The sequence below is a fragment of the Mobula hypostoma genome, chromosome 9 (assembly GCF_963921235.1).
Source record: "Mobula hypostoma chromosome 9, sMobHyp1.1, whole genome shotgun sequence".
NCBI classification, from domain to species: Eukaryota; Metazoa; Chordata; class Chondrichthyes; order Myliobatiformes; family Myliobatidae; genus Mobula; species Mobula hypostoma.
This window is the reverse complement of record NC_086105.1, coordinates 57,838,251-57,853,950: the sequence shown is the minus strand read 5'-3', so window position 1 is coordinate 57,853,950 and position 15,700 is coordinate 57,838,251. Positions and strand designations below refer to the sequence as shown.

The 15,700-nt window shown below is 42.9% G+C and overlaps 1 protein-coding gene across 2 annotated transcripts in view; it reads left to right on the top strand.

Moving 5' to 3' along the window:
* Positions 1 to 994: 994 nt before the first annotated feature.
* Positions 995 to 15,700, top strand: part of LOC134351744 (A disintegrin and metalloproteinase with thrombospondin motifs 20-like) — a 697,549-nt gene continuing 682,843 nt past the window's right edge. The window contains exons 1-2 of one of the 2 annotated variants that reach the window (XM_063058346.1): positions 995 to 1,446; positions 1,899 to 2,242. In XM_063058346.1, coding sequence (XP_062914416.1) covers positions 1,356 to 1,446; positions 1,899 to 2,242 — 435 coding nt within the window. In that variant the 5' untranslated portion in view covers positions 995 to 1,355. The remainder of the gene's footprint in view (positions 1,447 to 1,898; positions 2,243 to 15,700) is intronic. The other variant, XM_063058347.1, reaches the window with a different exon arrangement.

Genomic DNA, 15,700 nt, shown 5'->3' with positions numbered 1-15,700 from the left:
CCACAGAGTACTGATGAGTATATTGGGTATGTTGAAAGCAGGGCTTGATAGGTTTTTGATTAGTATGGGTGTCAAAGGTTATGGGGTGAAGGAAGGAGGAATGGGGTTGAGAGGGATAATAAATAGCCACCATAGAATAGTGGAGCAGGCTCGATGGGCCGAATAGCCTAATTCTGCTTCCGTGTCTTATGGTCATTCCGAGAATAAATGTTCCAGTACAAGCGCATTAGATACACTGGGTAGTCATAATATTGTGAAACGGTAGTAATGATGATTGGGACATTGGATGTGGAAAATAACCCATGATATTTTGGGATCTCGTGGTGTAACTAAAACTTCCCCATCCACCAGAAGATTTCATAAAATCCATGCTTTTGAACGCACGGCTTCCAAGGTCATTACAGTTGGGGTGGGGTTGGTTCAGTTTCAGGTGCATTGGACTGCATATTTTCTCCTGCAGAAGTCGCCGACCTGTGGACTTTGGGCAGCTGTTCCGAACCAATTGTCCGCTGTATTTTCTACATTATTGCAAAGACCAGCTTCCCGGGATGTTCCGAAGCAGGCGCGATTGGAATGCACGTTTTTGAAACTTTCGACCGGCGGGGCCGTCGCCCAGCGAGGGGAAAGAGCCACTAAGGGTCCCCGGAGAAAGGGTAACGGGATGATGCGCTGCCTTTGCCTCCGGAACACGGACAACGTGACAAACTCACCAAGGAAGCTGATCGGGGAACTGAACTAAAAGTGATGACACTAAATCCAGTGTAAAGGGAGTTCGCGTCCGTTCAGTGGCCGCGTCGCGATGCTTTGGGGGTGGTAAAGGGACTGTCGTTGCGGTGTCTCCCAATGCAGAGCGGATCGGACCCCCTTGCAGCTCGAAAGGGGTTAAAGTACTGTTGGAAGCCAGAGCAGCGCCTGCCTCTCCCGACAGACAGACGGATTGGTTAGGTCGCGAGGCAAGAGGCGTGTTCCGTCCGTTTGATGTCGGATGGCCGAAAGGATCAATGGAGCGGAGCTCGCACCGTCCCCTGCCGGGTCTGTCTGCCGCCGCCGCCTTCAGCCTGGGTTCGAATGACTGGGAATGGCGAGCGCCTGCCCCAGCCGGCACTTGGTGAGATGAGCTCAGGCGGCAATGGGCGCTCGGGGTATTTGTGCAGATTTTTCCCTGCCTCTGAATATTACTGCACAGAGCATTTACGTAACCCGCAGCCTCTCCCCCCAACCTCTTCAGCTTCTCCCTCTGCTGCTGGCAAGCCTGAGCCGAGGGTGTTTTGTGTTATACCAGAGGAGCTGGTGACGATTTGAATGCCTGCTACGCCTAGGAGGGAAAAACTCGGCTGTTTCACTCAGGGGGAACCATGCACTCGGTGATCTGGGTGGAAGGGCTCCTGTGTCAACTGTTTGTATTTCTAACTTCATGTCGGGGATTGCGTTTACATCCAAAACAAGGTACAGTGCTGGCACGTTGAAACTTTGCGGGTGCAGATTATGCACATGTAGATGCCTGGAATAGATGTGAATTTGAGAGAGAGACGCCTCAGACGTCTACACACAGCAACCTCTCTAATATATAAAAGTATATATTAGAGAGGTTACTGTGTGTGGACGTCTGAGAAATAGGTTTATTCATCTGGATACGTCTATGCACTCCTTACTCATCATTGTTTAGAACAAGTTTATATGTGCAAAATTGTAGTTTGCTTGTCTGTTCAGATAGTTTTCTATATGCGATATATGTATTATGTAGTAAATCATATATAGCTATAGAACTATAATACTATACAACACAATATTGTTAAACTATAGAACTATAGAAGTGAACAGTTCTGACTTTGTATGACAGAAATAACCCGTGACATTGCGGGACTCGCAGGGTAACCAAACTTTCCTTATCGCTGCAGAGAACTTCATAAAGCAGCTAAGATCTTACGAAATAATTACGCCGACGCGGGTGAACGATTTCGGAGAGGTCTTTCCTCACGCCCTTCACTTCAGGAGGAAAAAACGGAGCTCTGGGCTGGAGCTGTGGACAACCCGGGCTCACTACCAGATCAGCGCTTTCGGACACCTCTACCACCTGAACCTTAGCGCCGAGTCCGGCTTTATCGCACCAACCTTCCGCGTCAGTCACCTGGGCAGCGCCGAGCACGGGGAGCCGCACTCGGACCTGAAGCACTGTTTCTATGCAGGGCACGTCAACTCTCAGACTGAGCACACTGCCGTCGTCAGCGTCTGCACTGGCCTTGTGAGTATATTCCCGGTTGGGGTCGGGAGGGAGAGCAGATCGTCCGATGACATCCTTAGGTTGGCAGCTTAGCAGGTTGAAGTGAGAGTGAGCGTTGTGGAGAGAAGGCGCGAGGGGAAATGTCACCCCGGGGATTGCCGCTGAGGGAGTCTGTCACAAAGCGAGATGAGGTGTCGGTTGCTGGATGACTGTCTTTGACCCGTGCCCGCTGCCTTTAAAACGAAGGGTTGGTGGGTTGGTCACGTAGGCAGGAAACTTAGGTTGAATAGAAGTTATCAGCTGAGGGGAGAGCGCCGGAACACTCGTCACTGCGGTCCAGGGAAGCAAAGTGAACTACTGAGGTGAAGTGTATCGGGACAATCTGACGCCGCGAACTCTGAGGCAGCGATAGTTCCAGGGAAACGGTGGAGGGCGGGAATCGACTGGTACAGATGTCAACCTCCTGCAATTCGGAAAGAGGTCAGAGTCAACTAAAGCGAACGTCTGAAGACTGTTGTCCCCCTCTTTCGCAGCCCTGTTTCTCCTGATTATGCGAGCCAAAAATCAAATTTTCACGGCAATTCACACAGTAATTATAGCAGTGATATTCTCAGCCTTCTCAGATGTCGCTTTGCCTGTTCTAAATTAAACGTGTTACACGGTTTGAAACTCTACCGCTGCTGTGCTGCATCTCAAAACATGGGGCATGGAAGTGCTGGCCGAGGAGCTGAGCCGCATCTGTCAGTGCCCCTGACCAGGAGACTTCCGTCTCGTGGCTTTGGCTAATTTAAAGAATCGATCCAATGGTATTCTCTAAGTGCGGGTAGAATTTCTCATCACACTAATGATTTTCATCCGAAAATTGTATTTTGAGCAAATACTTGGTGAGTGGAAGGAGCTTTTTCCACGAGTGTGGCTGTGTACAACGTGATCTTCATAACCAGGCGCATTTGGGACAGGACTGACTTCCATTTTATAGAGGAACATAACAAAGAGTGTCTATAGCCATACCTGAATTACTTGACAGCGGATGTGCATCACAAACGCAAGCATATTAGAGGGCAGAAGATTACAAGCACATCAAAGAACATAGTTTATGCACCTCCAGGCCTTGACCTTCCTCGCAGACGATAGGCCTCCGGGCTCCCATCCACCACTCACCAACACCGGATCTCTCAGGTTCCACCGTCACCTCCTGGGTCCTCGGAGCTTCCATCTTCCTGCCACCCCACCTTCCCTGAACACCCCATCCCTCCCCTCTCCTGTAGAAACGGCGTTCCTCTTCCTCCACCATTGATGCTGCTCCCGAATATCCGTGTTCACCCCATCTTCGCACCGCCTGAACAACCATAGAATTCCTCGCCCTTACCTACTATCCTATGAGCCTCCGCATCCAACACGTCATTCTCCGAACCTCCACCATCTCCAAAGGAATCCGACCACCAAACATACCTTTACCTCTACCTCCGCCCCCACCTCGCTTTCCGCAGAGATCGCTCCTTCCTTCAATACCTTAACCATTCGTCTCTCCCCTTTTATCTCCCTCCCCGCACTTCTCCCTGCCAGTGGTCAAAGTGCCACACCTGCCATTCACCTCCATTCTGGGCCCGAGCAGGCCAGGCAACAGGTCCCTGCGAATCTGCTTGGGTTGTCTATTGTTTCCGGTGCTCCCGGTGGGGCCCCTTCTACATTGGTGAGATCTGTTTTAAATTAGGGGACCGTTTCGTTGAGCACCTCCACTTCATCCGCCAAAAGCGGAAATCCAGATGGCCAAACATTTTAATTCCAATTCCCATTCCTGTTTTGACATATCGTTCATGGCCTCTTCTTGTGCCACGATGATGCGGCGCTCACGGTGGAGGAGCCACACCTTATGTTCCGTCTGGGTAGCTTTCAACCTGATGGAATGAATATAGACTTTTCCTTCAGGTAATTTTTATCCTCCCTCTCTCTCTATGGTACATTCTCCTCTCCAATCAGATTCCTTCAGTCAACATAAAAGCCAAAGAAAGAGCATATAATAGGTGAAAATTAGTGGGAAGTAAGAGGATTGGGAAGGTTTAAAAATCAGCTGAAGGGATCTAAAAAGTCATTAAAAAAGTAAAGATGGAATACAAAAGGAAGCTGGCCAATAATATTAAAGAGGATACTAAAAGTGTCTTCAGATACATAAAGTGTAAAAGAGAAGCGAGAGTGGATATCAGACTGCTAGAAGATGATGTTAGAGAGGTAGTAATGGGAGATAACGATATAGTGGATGAACTGATTAAGTATTTTGTATCAGTCTTCACTGTAGAAGACACTAGAGGTATGCTAGAAGTTCCAGGTTTCACTGGAAATGAAGTGTGTGAAATTACCATACATAGTGAGAAGGCTGTTGGGAAACTGAAAGGTCTAAAGGTAGGTAAGTCATCTGGACCAGATGGTGTCCATCACAGAGTTCTGAAAGAGGTGGCTGAAGAGATCATGGAGGTATTAGTAATGATCTTTCAAGAATCTCTAGATTCTGGAATGGTACTGGAAGACGGGGAAATTGAAAATGTCATGCCGCTCATCAAGAAAGGAGAGAGGCAGAAGAAAAGAAATTATAGGCCAGTTATTCTGACTTCAGCGGTTAGGAAGAAGTTGGATGGAGGCACATGATAAGATAGACTGTAGTCAGCATTGTTTCCTCAAGGTAAATTCTTGCCTGACAAATCTGTTGGAATTCTTTGAAGAAATAACAAGCAAAACAGACAAAGGAGAATCAGTTGATGTTGTGTACGTGGATTTTCAGCAGGCCTTTGACAGGGTACCACACATGAGGCTGCTTAACGAGCTATGAGCCCATGGTATTACAGGAAAGACGCTAGCATGGATAAAGCAGTGGCTGATTGGCAGGAGGCAAAGGGTGGGAATAAATGGAGCCTTTTCTGGCTGGCTGCCAGTGGCACGTGGTGTTCTACAGGGGTCTGTGTTGGGATCAATTCTTTTTAAGTTTTATGTCAATGATTTGGATGATGGAATTGATGGTGTTGTTGCAAAGGTTGCAGATGATATGAAGGTAGGTTGGGGGCAGGTAGTTTTGAGGAAACAGAGAGGCTACAGAAAGACTTAGACAGATTAGGAAAATGGGCAAATAACTGGCAGATGGAATACCATCTCGGGAAGTGTATGGTCATGCGGTTTGGTAGAAGAAATAGAAAGCTTAAATATTTTCTAAATGGAGAGAAAATACAAAAAGCTGAGGTGCAAATGGGGTGGCAGTCCTTGTGCAGGATTCGCTAAAGGTAAATTTTCAGGTTGAGTCTTTGGTGAAGAAGGCAAATGCAATGTTAGCATTCATTTCAAGAGGAAATGCGAGGATGTAATGCTGAAACTTCATAAAGCACTTGTGAGGCCTCATTTGGAGTATTGTAAGCAGGTTTGGGCCCCTTAGAAAAAATGTGCTGAAACTGGATAGAGTTCAAAGGGGGTTCATGAAAATTATTCTAATATTGAATGGCTTATCTTTATGTGTATTTGAGGAAGAAGTTGAATTTTGATTAGTCAGGTCATGAAGGGATAAGGGGGGAAGGCAGGAGATAAGGGCTGAGAGGATAATTGGATCAGCCATGATGAAATGGCGGAGCAGACTCAATGGGCCAAATGACCTAATTCTGCTCCTAAATCTTATGGTCTAATGATCTTATCTCCTGCTCTTTCTCTTTCCTACCCACCTGGCTTCACCCCTCCCCCATCTTCCTCCTTCTTTTATGGTCCTGAAGAAAAGTCTCAGCTCGAGAGAACAATTGTTCATTAATGTTCATAGATGCTGCCTAAGCTGCTGAGTTGCTCCAGCATTTTGTGTGCACTGCTTTGGATTTCCAGCATCCACAGAACTTCTCATGTTTATAGCTTATGCTTAACCTATTATCATGTGCTGTATGAAGTTATGATAGATTGATAACTTGACATCAGTCCTGCTTCCTCCTTGGTGCAGGGACTGGGGAGAATTTTCTGCAGGAATAGATTCCTTAGTTACTTGTATGAGCCCTTTCTATCCTGTCCTTCCATTTATGTGCTAACTTGTTGAACTCAATATGCTGTCCAAGTACATTCATAAGAGTACATCATTCTCTGTAAGCTTTGGCACCCCTACTAATCAAGAACATATCAACCTCCACTTTAAATATATCCAATAACCTGGCTTCCCTCGCTATTTGCCCTAGTCACATCCTTTTATTCTTTTATTTTTTCTTTTATTCTTTTATACTTTTATTTTACTCATCCTATACTCTCCCACCATAGGAAACATCCTCTCCATGTCCACTCTATCTAGGCCTTTCAATATTCCATAAATTTCATTTAGATTCCCCCCGCCCCCCACAATCCTTCTAAGCGTCATTGAGCACAGGCCCATGAGCTATCAGATACTTGTCATAAGACATTCTCTCTAATTCAGACAGCATCCTGGTAAAACTCCTCTGCACTATCTCTAATCATATAAAGTGATACCCAAAACCGAGCACAATACCCAAGTATCTTCTAACAAGCATTTTATAGAGCTGCAACATTACCTTGTGGCTCGCGCTCAATCCCCCGATTAATGTGAGTCAACACACATATGCCTTCTTAATCACCCTATCTAATTGTGCAGCAACTTTGAGGGATCTATGGACTTGGACTACAAGATCCCTCTATTTCTCCACGCTGTTGAGAATTACAGAGGGATAATCTTCTGCAGAATTAGCCAGTTCTGATACAGACAGAGAAAGTGAATTAGCTGAAATTGTTGAATTCAATATTGAGCCCTAAAGGTTGCAGTAAGTCCAGATGGAGGACGAGGAGCTGTACTTCAATCTTATATTGGGGTCTCATTGAAACAATGCAGGAAGCTAGAGCTAGATAAGTCAGCATGGGAGTGGGACAATGAATTATAGTGACAGCTGCACCACACACACGCACAAAATGCTGGAGGAACTCAGCTTCTATAAAGGGACATAAACAGTTAACATTTTGGGCTGAAACCTAATGGTCAGTCCTAATGAAGGGTCTTTGCCAAAAATATGGACCATTTATTTCCCTCCATAGATGCTGCCTTACCTGCTGAGTTCCTCTAGCCTTTTGTGCATGTTGTTTAAGATTTGCAGCATCTACACAATCTCTTGTGTCTCTGTATAGTGACAGGGAACAGGTGCTCTGAGAGGTAAATGAACCCATGAACACTACCTCATTAGTTCCATTTGCACTTTTTATTTCATTAGTAACCTACAGTAATTTTTATGTTCTGCATTATACTGCTGCTGCAAAACATCAAACTTCATGACATATGTAAGTGATAGTAAAGTTGGCTCTGGCTCTGGTCACACAGACTATGTTCTGTTTTTTTTCTAGTGCAGAAATGATTCTTATCAACAGTGTCTGACCTGAAATATTCACTTTGTTGCTCTCCCCACCATGGCACCTGACCTGCTGAGTGTTTCAATATTATACTTTTTATTTCAGAATGATAGTAGGAGAATTATGTTATTGCAGATATTTTTTTCATGCTCGGCCAGGGACTGACTATCCAACTCCTCGAGCCTCTACTTTTCTTTTAGAAAATGTATTTATTGTAACTTAAGCTTTATCCCTTCTGTCTTTTTTGTCTAATAGAAACTCATCAATCTTGGTGCTGAAGATTTCTATCTACTTAATGCCATGGGATTTGGTCAGATATTTCCAAGTATCTACAACCTCTCACGGGTAGAAGTATTCTCTAACTTTGCTGCCAAATAGTGTATCTGCAGTTGTAAGGTTACAACCCTTGGCTTGGAATTCCCTCTTTAGAGGGAATCATTTGTTTCCGTGACTACCTTAGCAACATTTATCATTCTAAAAAGCTTGGACCTCATCCTTCTAACCTGAAACAAGGACAACTTTAGCCAAGCTGTTAAGATAGCTATTTCCTGTAAACCTTGATATAATTTGAACTTTGCAGAAAAAGACAGAAGTATTTTATGTTTCAGACTAGGCAAACTATCAAAGATTCTTGGAAGAAGCCCATGTGCATCAATTATGTTATCATAGAAAAGTCTGATTCAACCAACTTCCACTTCAATTCAGCTTCCATTCCTATATCTGTCAGTTGGTCCATGGCTTCCTCTACTGCTGCAGTGAGTCCAAATTCAGGTTGGGCGAGCAGCACCTCATATTCCATCTGGGTGTACTCCAACCTCATGGCATGATCATCAATTTCTCTAGCTTCTGGTAAACACTTCCCCATTCTCCTTCTCACTTTTTCCATTCCCCATTCTGGATCCCTTCCTCCTTTCTTCCACAGTGCTGTATCTTCTTCTATAAGATTCCTTCTTCTTCAACTATTACCTCTTCCACCTATCACCACCCAGTTTCTTATATCATTACCCCTCCCCCACACACTCAACTTCCCCCTCGCATGGTCTCACCTATCATCTGCCAGCTTGCACTTCTCCCCCTTCTCCCTCAACTTCTTAGGCCAGCTTCTGCTCCCATCCTTCCCAGTCTTGATGAAGGGTAGAGGTTCAGAATATCGACTGAATAAACTCTGTCTGACCTGCTGACTTTCCCCAGCAACGTTTGTGTGTTGCTCAAGATTTCCAGCATTGGCAGAATCTCTTTTGTCTACAGAAGCTGGCTGTGTGGTTGGTGGCATGGCTGCAGTGAGTACAGGCCTGTTCACTGATCCTCATTGTGGGTAACAGGTTGAGATGTTTTGTGGGCAGCTGGTGTTATAGGTTTCTTTAGCCTGGCTGTGAACTGAAGTCCAGATAACTAAATCATCCACTTTAGCTTTACAATTATTTAAAAACATCCTTTTGAGGTTATGAGATTGCTCCCTAGTGACTTAATCCTCTTTAAAGGACCTAATTACACTATATATACAGGTTGCAGAAAAGTGATTTGAAATACAGTGACTGTTTGAGGCAGATGCATCATCTGAAGGATATCCTTCCACTTGGTGAGACATGACCATGGGATCTCAAAAGTCTTACAGATCTATCAAGTGAACCCAAAGCAGGTTGGCTTCAACTCTCATCAATTTGAGATTAACTTGAGCCAGCTGTAATCTATTACCTCGGTACAGATTGTTGACCAAATTTTGATTTTCTGAATGTTTACAAGTTTATTCAATGATATAGCTATAACAGAACAGAAAACCAGACCATAGTCTATATTTATTGAATCATATTCATGGAAGCACAGATTGAAGATGTGCCATTTGCCCTAAAGTGTCTCTGACAGTCGTCAAATACGTAGCCACGCTCCCTTCCAAAAGCCATCATCTAGAAAGTGCCATAGGCTTACTAAAACAAAAAATTTACACAATTTTAGAAGTTTCTTCCCCCAGGCAGTTAATCTGATCAACCATTCTCATTAGCTCCACAACCCCTCTATCTATTATCCTCTGTAAACTAGTTATTATAATGCTATTTGCATTGTAATTACATTCTGGTATTTCTGTATTTATGCATATTTTACTCTATATCCATACTTTAACCTCTAACTTTATCTTATACAGCACTGTATTCTTTATAATTTTTGAAATTTGTTTTAGTTGCATGTCGCGCCCAGACAAATGCACCACAGCAAATTCAGAATACATGCAAATGCATATGGTGAATAAAGTTGATCCTTGATCCTGATGTGAATCCAGTTTCCCAGTATTCATACCATTGCCTTTTATGTCTTACTATTTCAAGTGGTCATGCAAAGACTAAAGGTACCTGCTTGCACCATCACCTCAGGCAGTGCTTTCAGATTCCACCCACGTTGTCAGTGGAAAGACTAAAATCTGTCACGAGCCTTGTGGCCCATCAGGCCGGGGCTTATGCCGGTTTCCATCAGTGGAAACAGTTTTCCCTAAAACCCCTCTAAAACTCTTACACCAACATTAAACACATGCTTTCTAGTCTGAGACACTTTTGCTAAGGGGAAACATTCCACACGATTTACTTCATTGATGCCCCTAGACATTCTGTATATCTCAAACGGTCACCTCTGAGTATCCTGGTGAATCTGGCCAAGTGTAATTTTATTGTTCCTCTAAAAGGGCAACCAGAATTGCCCACACTGCTCTATTTGTGACCTAAATAACAACATATAGTTGCACTGACGCTCCTTGCTCAGTTATTTTATCCTTAGCCAATGAAGGCAATTGATTTAGTAAACCTTCTCAACCACCTTAAGTGTGGTTCATTTCAGGATTGATGGATGTGTTCACTAGAGCTTCTTTGTTCCTCAGCTGGGTCTGACCATTAATGCTACACTTACTACAGCGGACGACAAATTTTTTTGAAATTTTTGCTTCCTCAGAATTATTTTTGTTTATGGCAGACCGCTTGAAGCTGAACACAATCATAATTTCCTGCTACTTGTATCACATAGGAATGTGGAGAAACAAGAAATTAACTTTTATTGAATATAATGCTTTTAATTGCATAACAGTGCTGATGTTTTGCAATAGTTCAACTAAGCTAAAGATGTTTTGTTAATGATTTTCATTTGTACTCAGTGTCTGAGACTTCTCGCTTAAGTGTCCAACAATAATCAGCCAGCATTGATGGAATCCAGTTGCCCTGATACCGTTCCTCCATGATCGCAATGTCCTGGTGAAAACTCTCACTATGGTCATCACTGACAGTGCTGTGATTTGCAGGGAAGAAGTCTTAATGAGAATGCAGATAATGAATCTTTAGTGACATGTTGCACTTCATGGTTTTGTATGCTTGAAGCATGTTGTCAATCAGCTGCATGTAGTTTGGTGCTCTGTAGTTGCCAAGAAAATTTCCATCAATACCTGTGCCTTCAGACTACATGCCTTCCATATAGTTTTCTCCAGTTCCACTAGAAGTTCTTTGAATTGCCTGTCATTGATGACCTGATTGATTTGTGGACCAACAAAATGTCTTCCTTAATCTTGGAATCAGTTATTCCGAGAAACATCTGTCTCAAATATCAAAACCCTTCACGGAAATTTTTGTGCCCGGTGACAGCAGACTCCATCCTTGCAGTCTTGAATGCAGTAATTCTGCTTTTGCCTTTGACAAAGCCAAGTCTTTGACCAGGTCATTTAACTCAGATTGAGTTAGAGACAAGGCTCACTCGACATAAAGGATTAAAAATCTGTATCAGCATGAGTGTTGTTTTCCATTCTTGACTGGGGCATCATGGCAGCTTCATCTGCCTCCTCTGGACTCCGTGTCTCTGGTGGCTTCAGTACTAGAAGACTATCATCATTTGTCAGCGGCCTCAAGGCTGAAGAAAGATTGGGGTATTCAATAGATGTCTTGTTTTTAGCAGAGAAACCTGACACATTGATTAGAGAGTAGAAGTAGTCTGCATATATTATCCTTCTGCTCTTGCCATATCATCAGGACAGTGAATGGCATTGACTTCTGAGTACCTCTGACTCAGGCTCTAGGATCGACAGTGTATGTTCAACAACAAATGTGAGGAGCCAAGGCTTTGGCTTGGTCATCAATTTTACGCCCAGGGTAGAGCGCATAGGCTTTTGAAATAAGAGGAGTCATGCTCTGTCTTTTAAATTTAAGTGTATATTCGCCACAAACAGAAGTATTGTGGCTGATGCAACAATGGAAAAATATTTTGTTACCACAAATATTTCTGAAAATACAATTACTTTATCACAATTAGTACATACGATGTTATGCATATAGAGCATGCGCATCTACATGATCGCAAACAGATATACATGTAAGTCAGTGCATAGAATGGTGTGTGCATGATGCTTTTATAGCCTTTCTAAAACCTGACCTGCCATGCAATATCTACCCTGCCTAAGTCGCATGCCTGAACGAGATAGAAAACTTTTCTTACATTGTCGGCAGCATTTTAATTGACTTGAATTATGAAGTGAAATAACAAATATAAACAATTTCAAAAAAATGATGCGTTATAGGGAAATTTCATGATGATTTTCATGATCAGGAGCCCAAAATCCATAAGACACACTCAAAAGCATTCAGGAAGCAAATTCTTAGTTGGCCTGTGTTATTAGTCCTCTCAAAATGTATCTCTCACACTTGTCAGAACCAAGTCCCATCAGCATTGCTCAGCCATCTAAGAGCTGTGGATAGGGATTTACACTAAATAATACGGGTGGTACAACAACTTGGAAAAGTATGGATAAAGTAAAAGGAAAGTGGTGTGCAGGAGAGGTTCCTGAAGTCTCCAGAATAAAGAATAAGACAAAAAGTTCAGAAAAAGATAAGAATTTAACTGCAGGCAACATGGAGACTAAATTGAAAGAAGGGTCCTTATTACAGGCCTGAATGTGTTATATTTGAATGCTCACTATATGGAGCCACATGCTGACTGTCCATAAATAGGCCATGGTTTCCCAAATGCTCATGTATCCTATCCCTGGGAATATTCTCCAATAGTTTCCTTACCACTGACGTGAGACTCACTGGCCTATAGTTACCAGGATTTTCCTTATATCCCTTCTTAAATAATCAGTGGTGCAGTGCTAGCTGGAGTATATGGGAGCAACATACAAAAAAAGTCATCCAGCTAGTGGCTGCTCCGTGAGCGGTGAGCGAAAACATCGTGTTAAATCCACTCGCTGGATTTTTTTTTGTTTTTTGCACCATTCTTTGTAAACTCCAGAGTATGTTGTGCGTAAAAATCCCAGGAGATCAGCAGTTTCTACGATACTCAAAACACCCTGGGGGCACCTAATTAATTAGCTTGTTTATTTTGGCTTTTTTCTTAAAGATGTGCGGGACGGCTAGCACTGCACCATTGTAAACAATGGAAGAATATTATCAGCCCACTGGTCCTCCAGAATTTTGCCTGTGGCTAAACAGGACGTTAAAGAAAGAAAATATAGAAATGCACATTAATATCAGTAAAGCAGAGGTAAAGTGTGTAATCTAGGAAAAAAATCAACCAAATGTGGTAAGAAAGATGGGACAGGGAGGGGAAAGGGAGGCATTTATATCAAATACAAAAAAGTGTAGCAGGTACTAGGGTGGGTAGTGGATACAGAAGAGAGGAAACTGCGTGGACTAGGTTAAGACGAAGGGTTCTGACGAAGGGTCTCAGCCTGAAACGTCGACTGTACCTCTTCCTAGAGATGCTGCCTGGCCTGCTGCGTTCACCAGCAACTTTGATGTGTGTTGCCTGGACTAGGTTAAGGCTGGGGCACTGTGCGTTAAACAAAACATTGAAAATGATAGAGAAACACCAGACAAGATTGTGTGAAGAATGTCAGGAAGAGGAGTCAGTGGAATATATAGTTCTGAGTTGCAGGAAGTATGGGATACTGTGAGAGGTGATGAGAATTAATCTAAGGGAATTGGGGGTGCAGGAATTCACATTAAAAGGATTACTGGGCATGGGTGAGAGAGCACAAGTCAGGGTATTTTTAGCTTTCTTAAGGGGTACAGGGGTTTTTTATAGGATATGATGAATAAGCAGGAATAGGGTACTAGGATGGCCAAAGATGGGAGGATAAAATGTAGGTTAGGGTATGTGTGTGTGTGTGATTGGGTGAAGGGATTTAGAATCTAAGTTTATTGCACACTCCGGAGCAGAAGGTGGTGGTAATGCACCACTAAACTGGGTGCCAACCACCATAAAACAAGAAGAAGAAGAAGAGGAGAAGGCAGGAAAATGGGGTTGAGAGGGATAATAAATCAGTCATGGTAGAATGGTGGAGCAGACTCGATGGGCCAAAATGGCCTAATTCTACTCCTATTTATTATGAGCTTACTGTCTTATGGTCTCAGGCTGCACTCACTTTGGGAGCCAAGGGTCTCTCCTGGGACCAGCATGTTCATGCCATCACAAAGAAGCAACAACAGGGATTCTCCTTTCTTGGAAGTTTGCCTAGATTCAGCATATCATCCAAAACTTTGATAATCTTCTATAGATATACAATGGAGAGTACCCTGACTGGTTGCATCACTCGTCAGGGTATGGAACACCACTATCGAGGAATAGGAAAGTTTACAGAAAGTGGTGGATACAAACCAGTCCATGACAGACAAAGACCTTCCTACCAGTGAGCATATTCTCAAGGGGTGCTGTCACCCAAAAGCAGCATCCATCATCATTGACCCTCACCACCCAGGCCATGCTCTCTTCTCACTACTACTATCAAATGGGATACCAGAGCCTTAGGTCCCAAACCACAAGGTACAGGAAATGTTATTACCCTGCAGTCCTCAGCCTACTGAACTAGCATGGATATCTTCACTCACCTCAACAATGAACTGACCTACAAGCTACAGACCCATTTCCAAGGGCTTTAACATTCATGCTCTCAATAGCATTTACTTATTTTTCTATTTGCGCATTTAGTCTACTTTTACACTTCAATTGTTTGTCACTTTCTTTATGTATATTTTTTCATAAATTCTATTGTATTTCTTTATTTTTCCTTAAATGCCTACAAGAAAACATATCTTATGTAGCATATGGTAACATATACATATTGTGATAATAAATTTGCTTTGACTTTGCATAAGAATATCTGTAACTGAATTGGAGTAAGAGGATACCTGCCCCTCCCGATCTGCCCTGTAGTCACCTATTGCCTGTCTGTCTGCATGCAGTTATGGTGGTGCTAAAAAGTCTGTGAACCCTGTAGAATATTTTCTATTTCTGCATAAATATGACCTAAAATGTGATCAGATCTTCACTTAAGTCCTAAAGTGAAAGAGAACCCAATTAAATAAATAACAAAAAAACATATTTGTTCATTTATTTATTGAGAAAAATGATCCAATATTACATGTATTTGTTGGAAAAAGTATGTGAACCTCTGGGGTAATGCCTTCTACAAAAGCTGTATGGAGTCAGGTGTTCCAATTAATGAGATGAGATTGGAGGTGTGGGTTGTAGAGGTGCCCTGCCCTATAAAAAAAAGACACACAAAATCAGGTTACTGACAGAAACTGCACTTCTCAAGGAAGATCTGTTTATGTGCACCATGCCTCAATTAAAACAATTTTCAGAGGACCTTAGAAGAAGAATTGTAGAGATGCATGAATCTGGAAAAGGCTACAAAGTCATATCTAAAGATCCGAGTGTTCATCAGTCCACAGTAAGAGAAATTGTCTACAAATGGAGGAAACTCAGTAATGTTGCCACTCTCCCTGGGAGGGGTGTCCTGCAAAGATCATGCCAAGAGCACAACATGCAATACTGAAGGAGGTGGAAAAGAACCCAAAGGTAACAGCAAAAGTCCTGCAGAAATCTCGAGAACTTGCTAATGTCTCTGTTCATGTGTTCGCTATAAGAGAAACACTGAACAAGAATGGTGTTCACGAAGGCAACTCTGGAAGAAACTACTGCTCTTTTAAAAAAAAATTGCAGCCTGTCTCAAGTTTGCAAAAGACCACCTAGATGTTCTACAGAGATTCTAGGACAATGTTCTGTGGACGGATGAGACAAATGTTGAAGTTTTTGGCAGAAATGCACATTGCTATGTCTGAAGATAAAAAATAGCACTGCACACCAACACCAAAA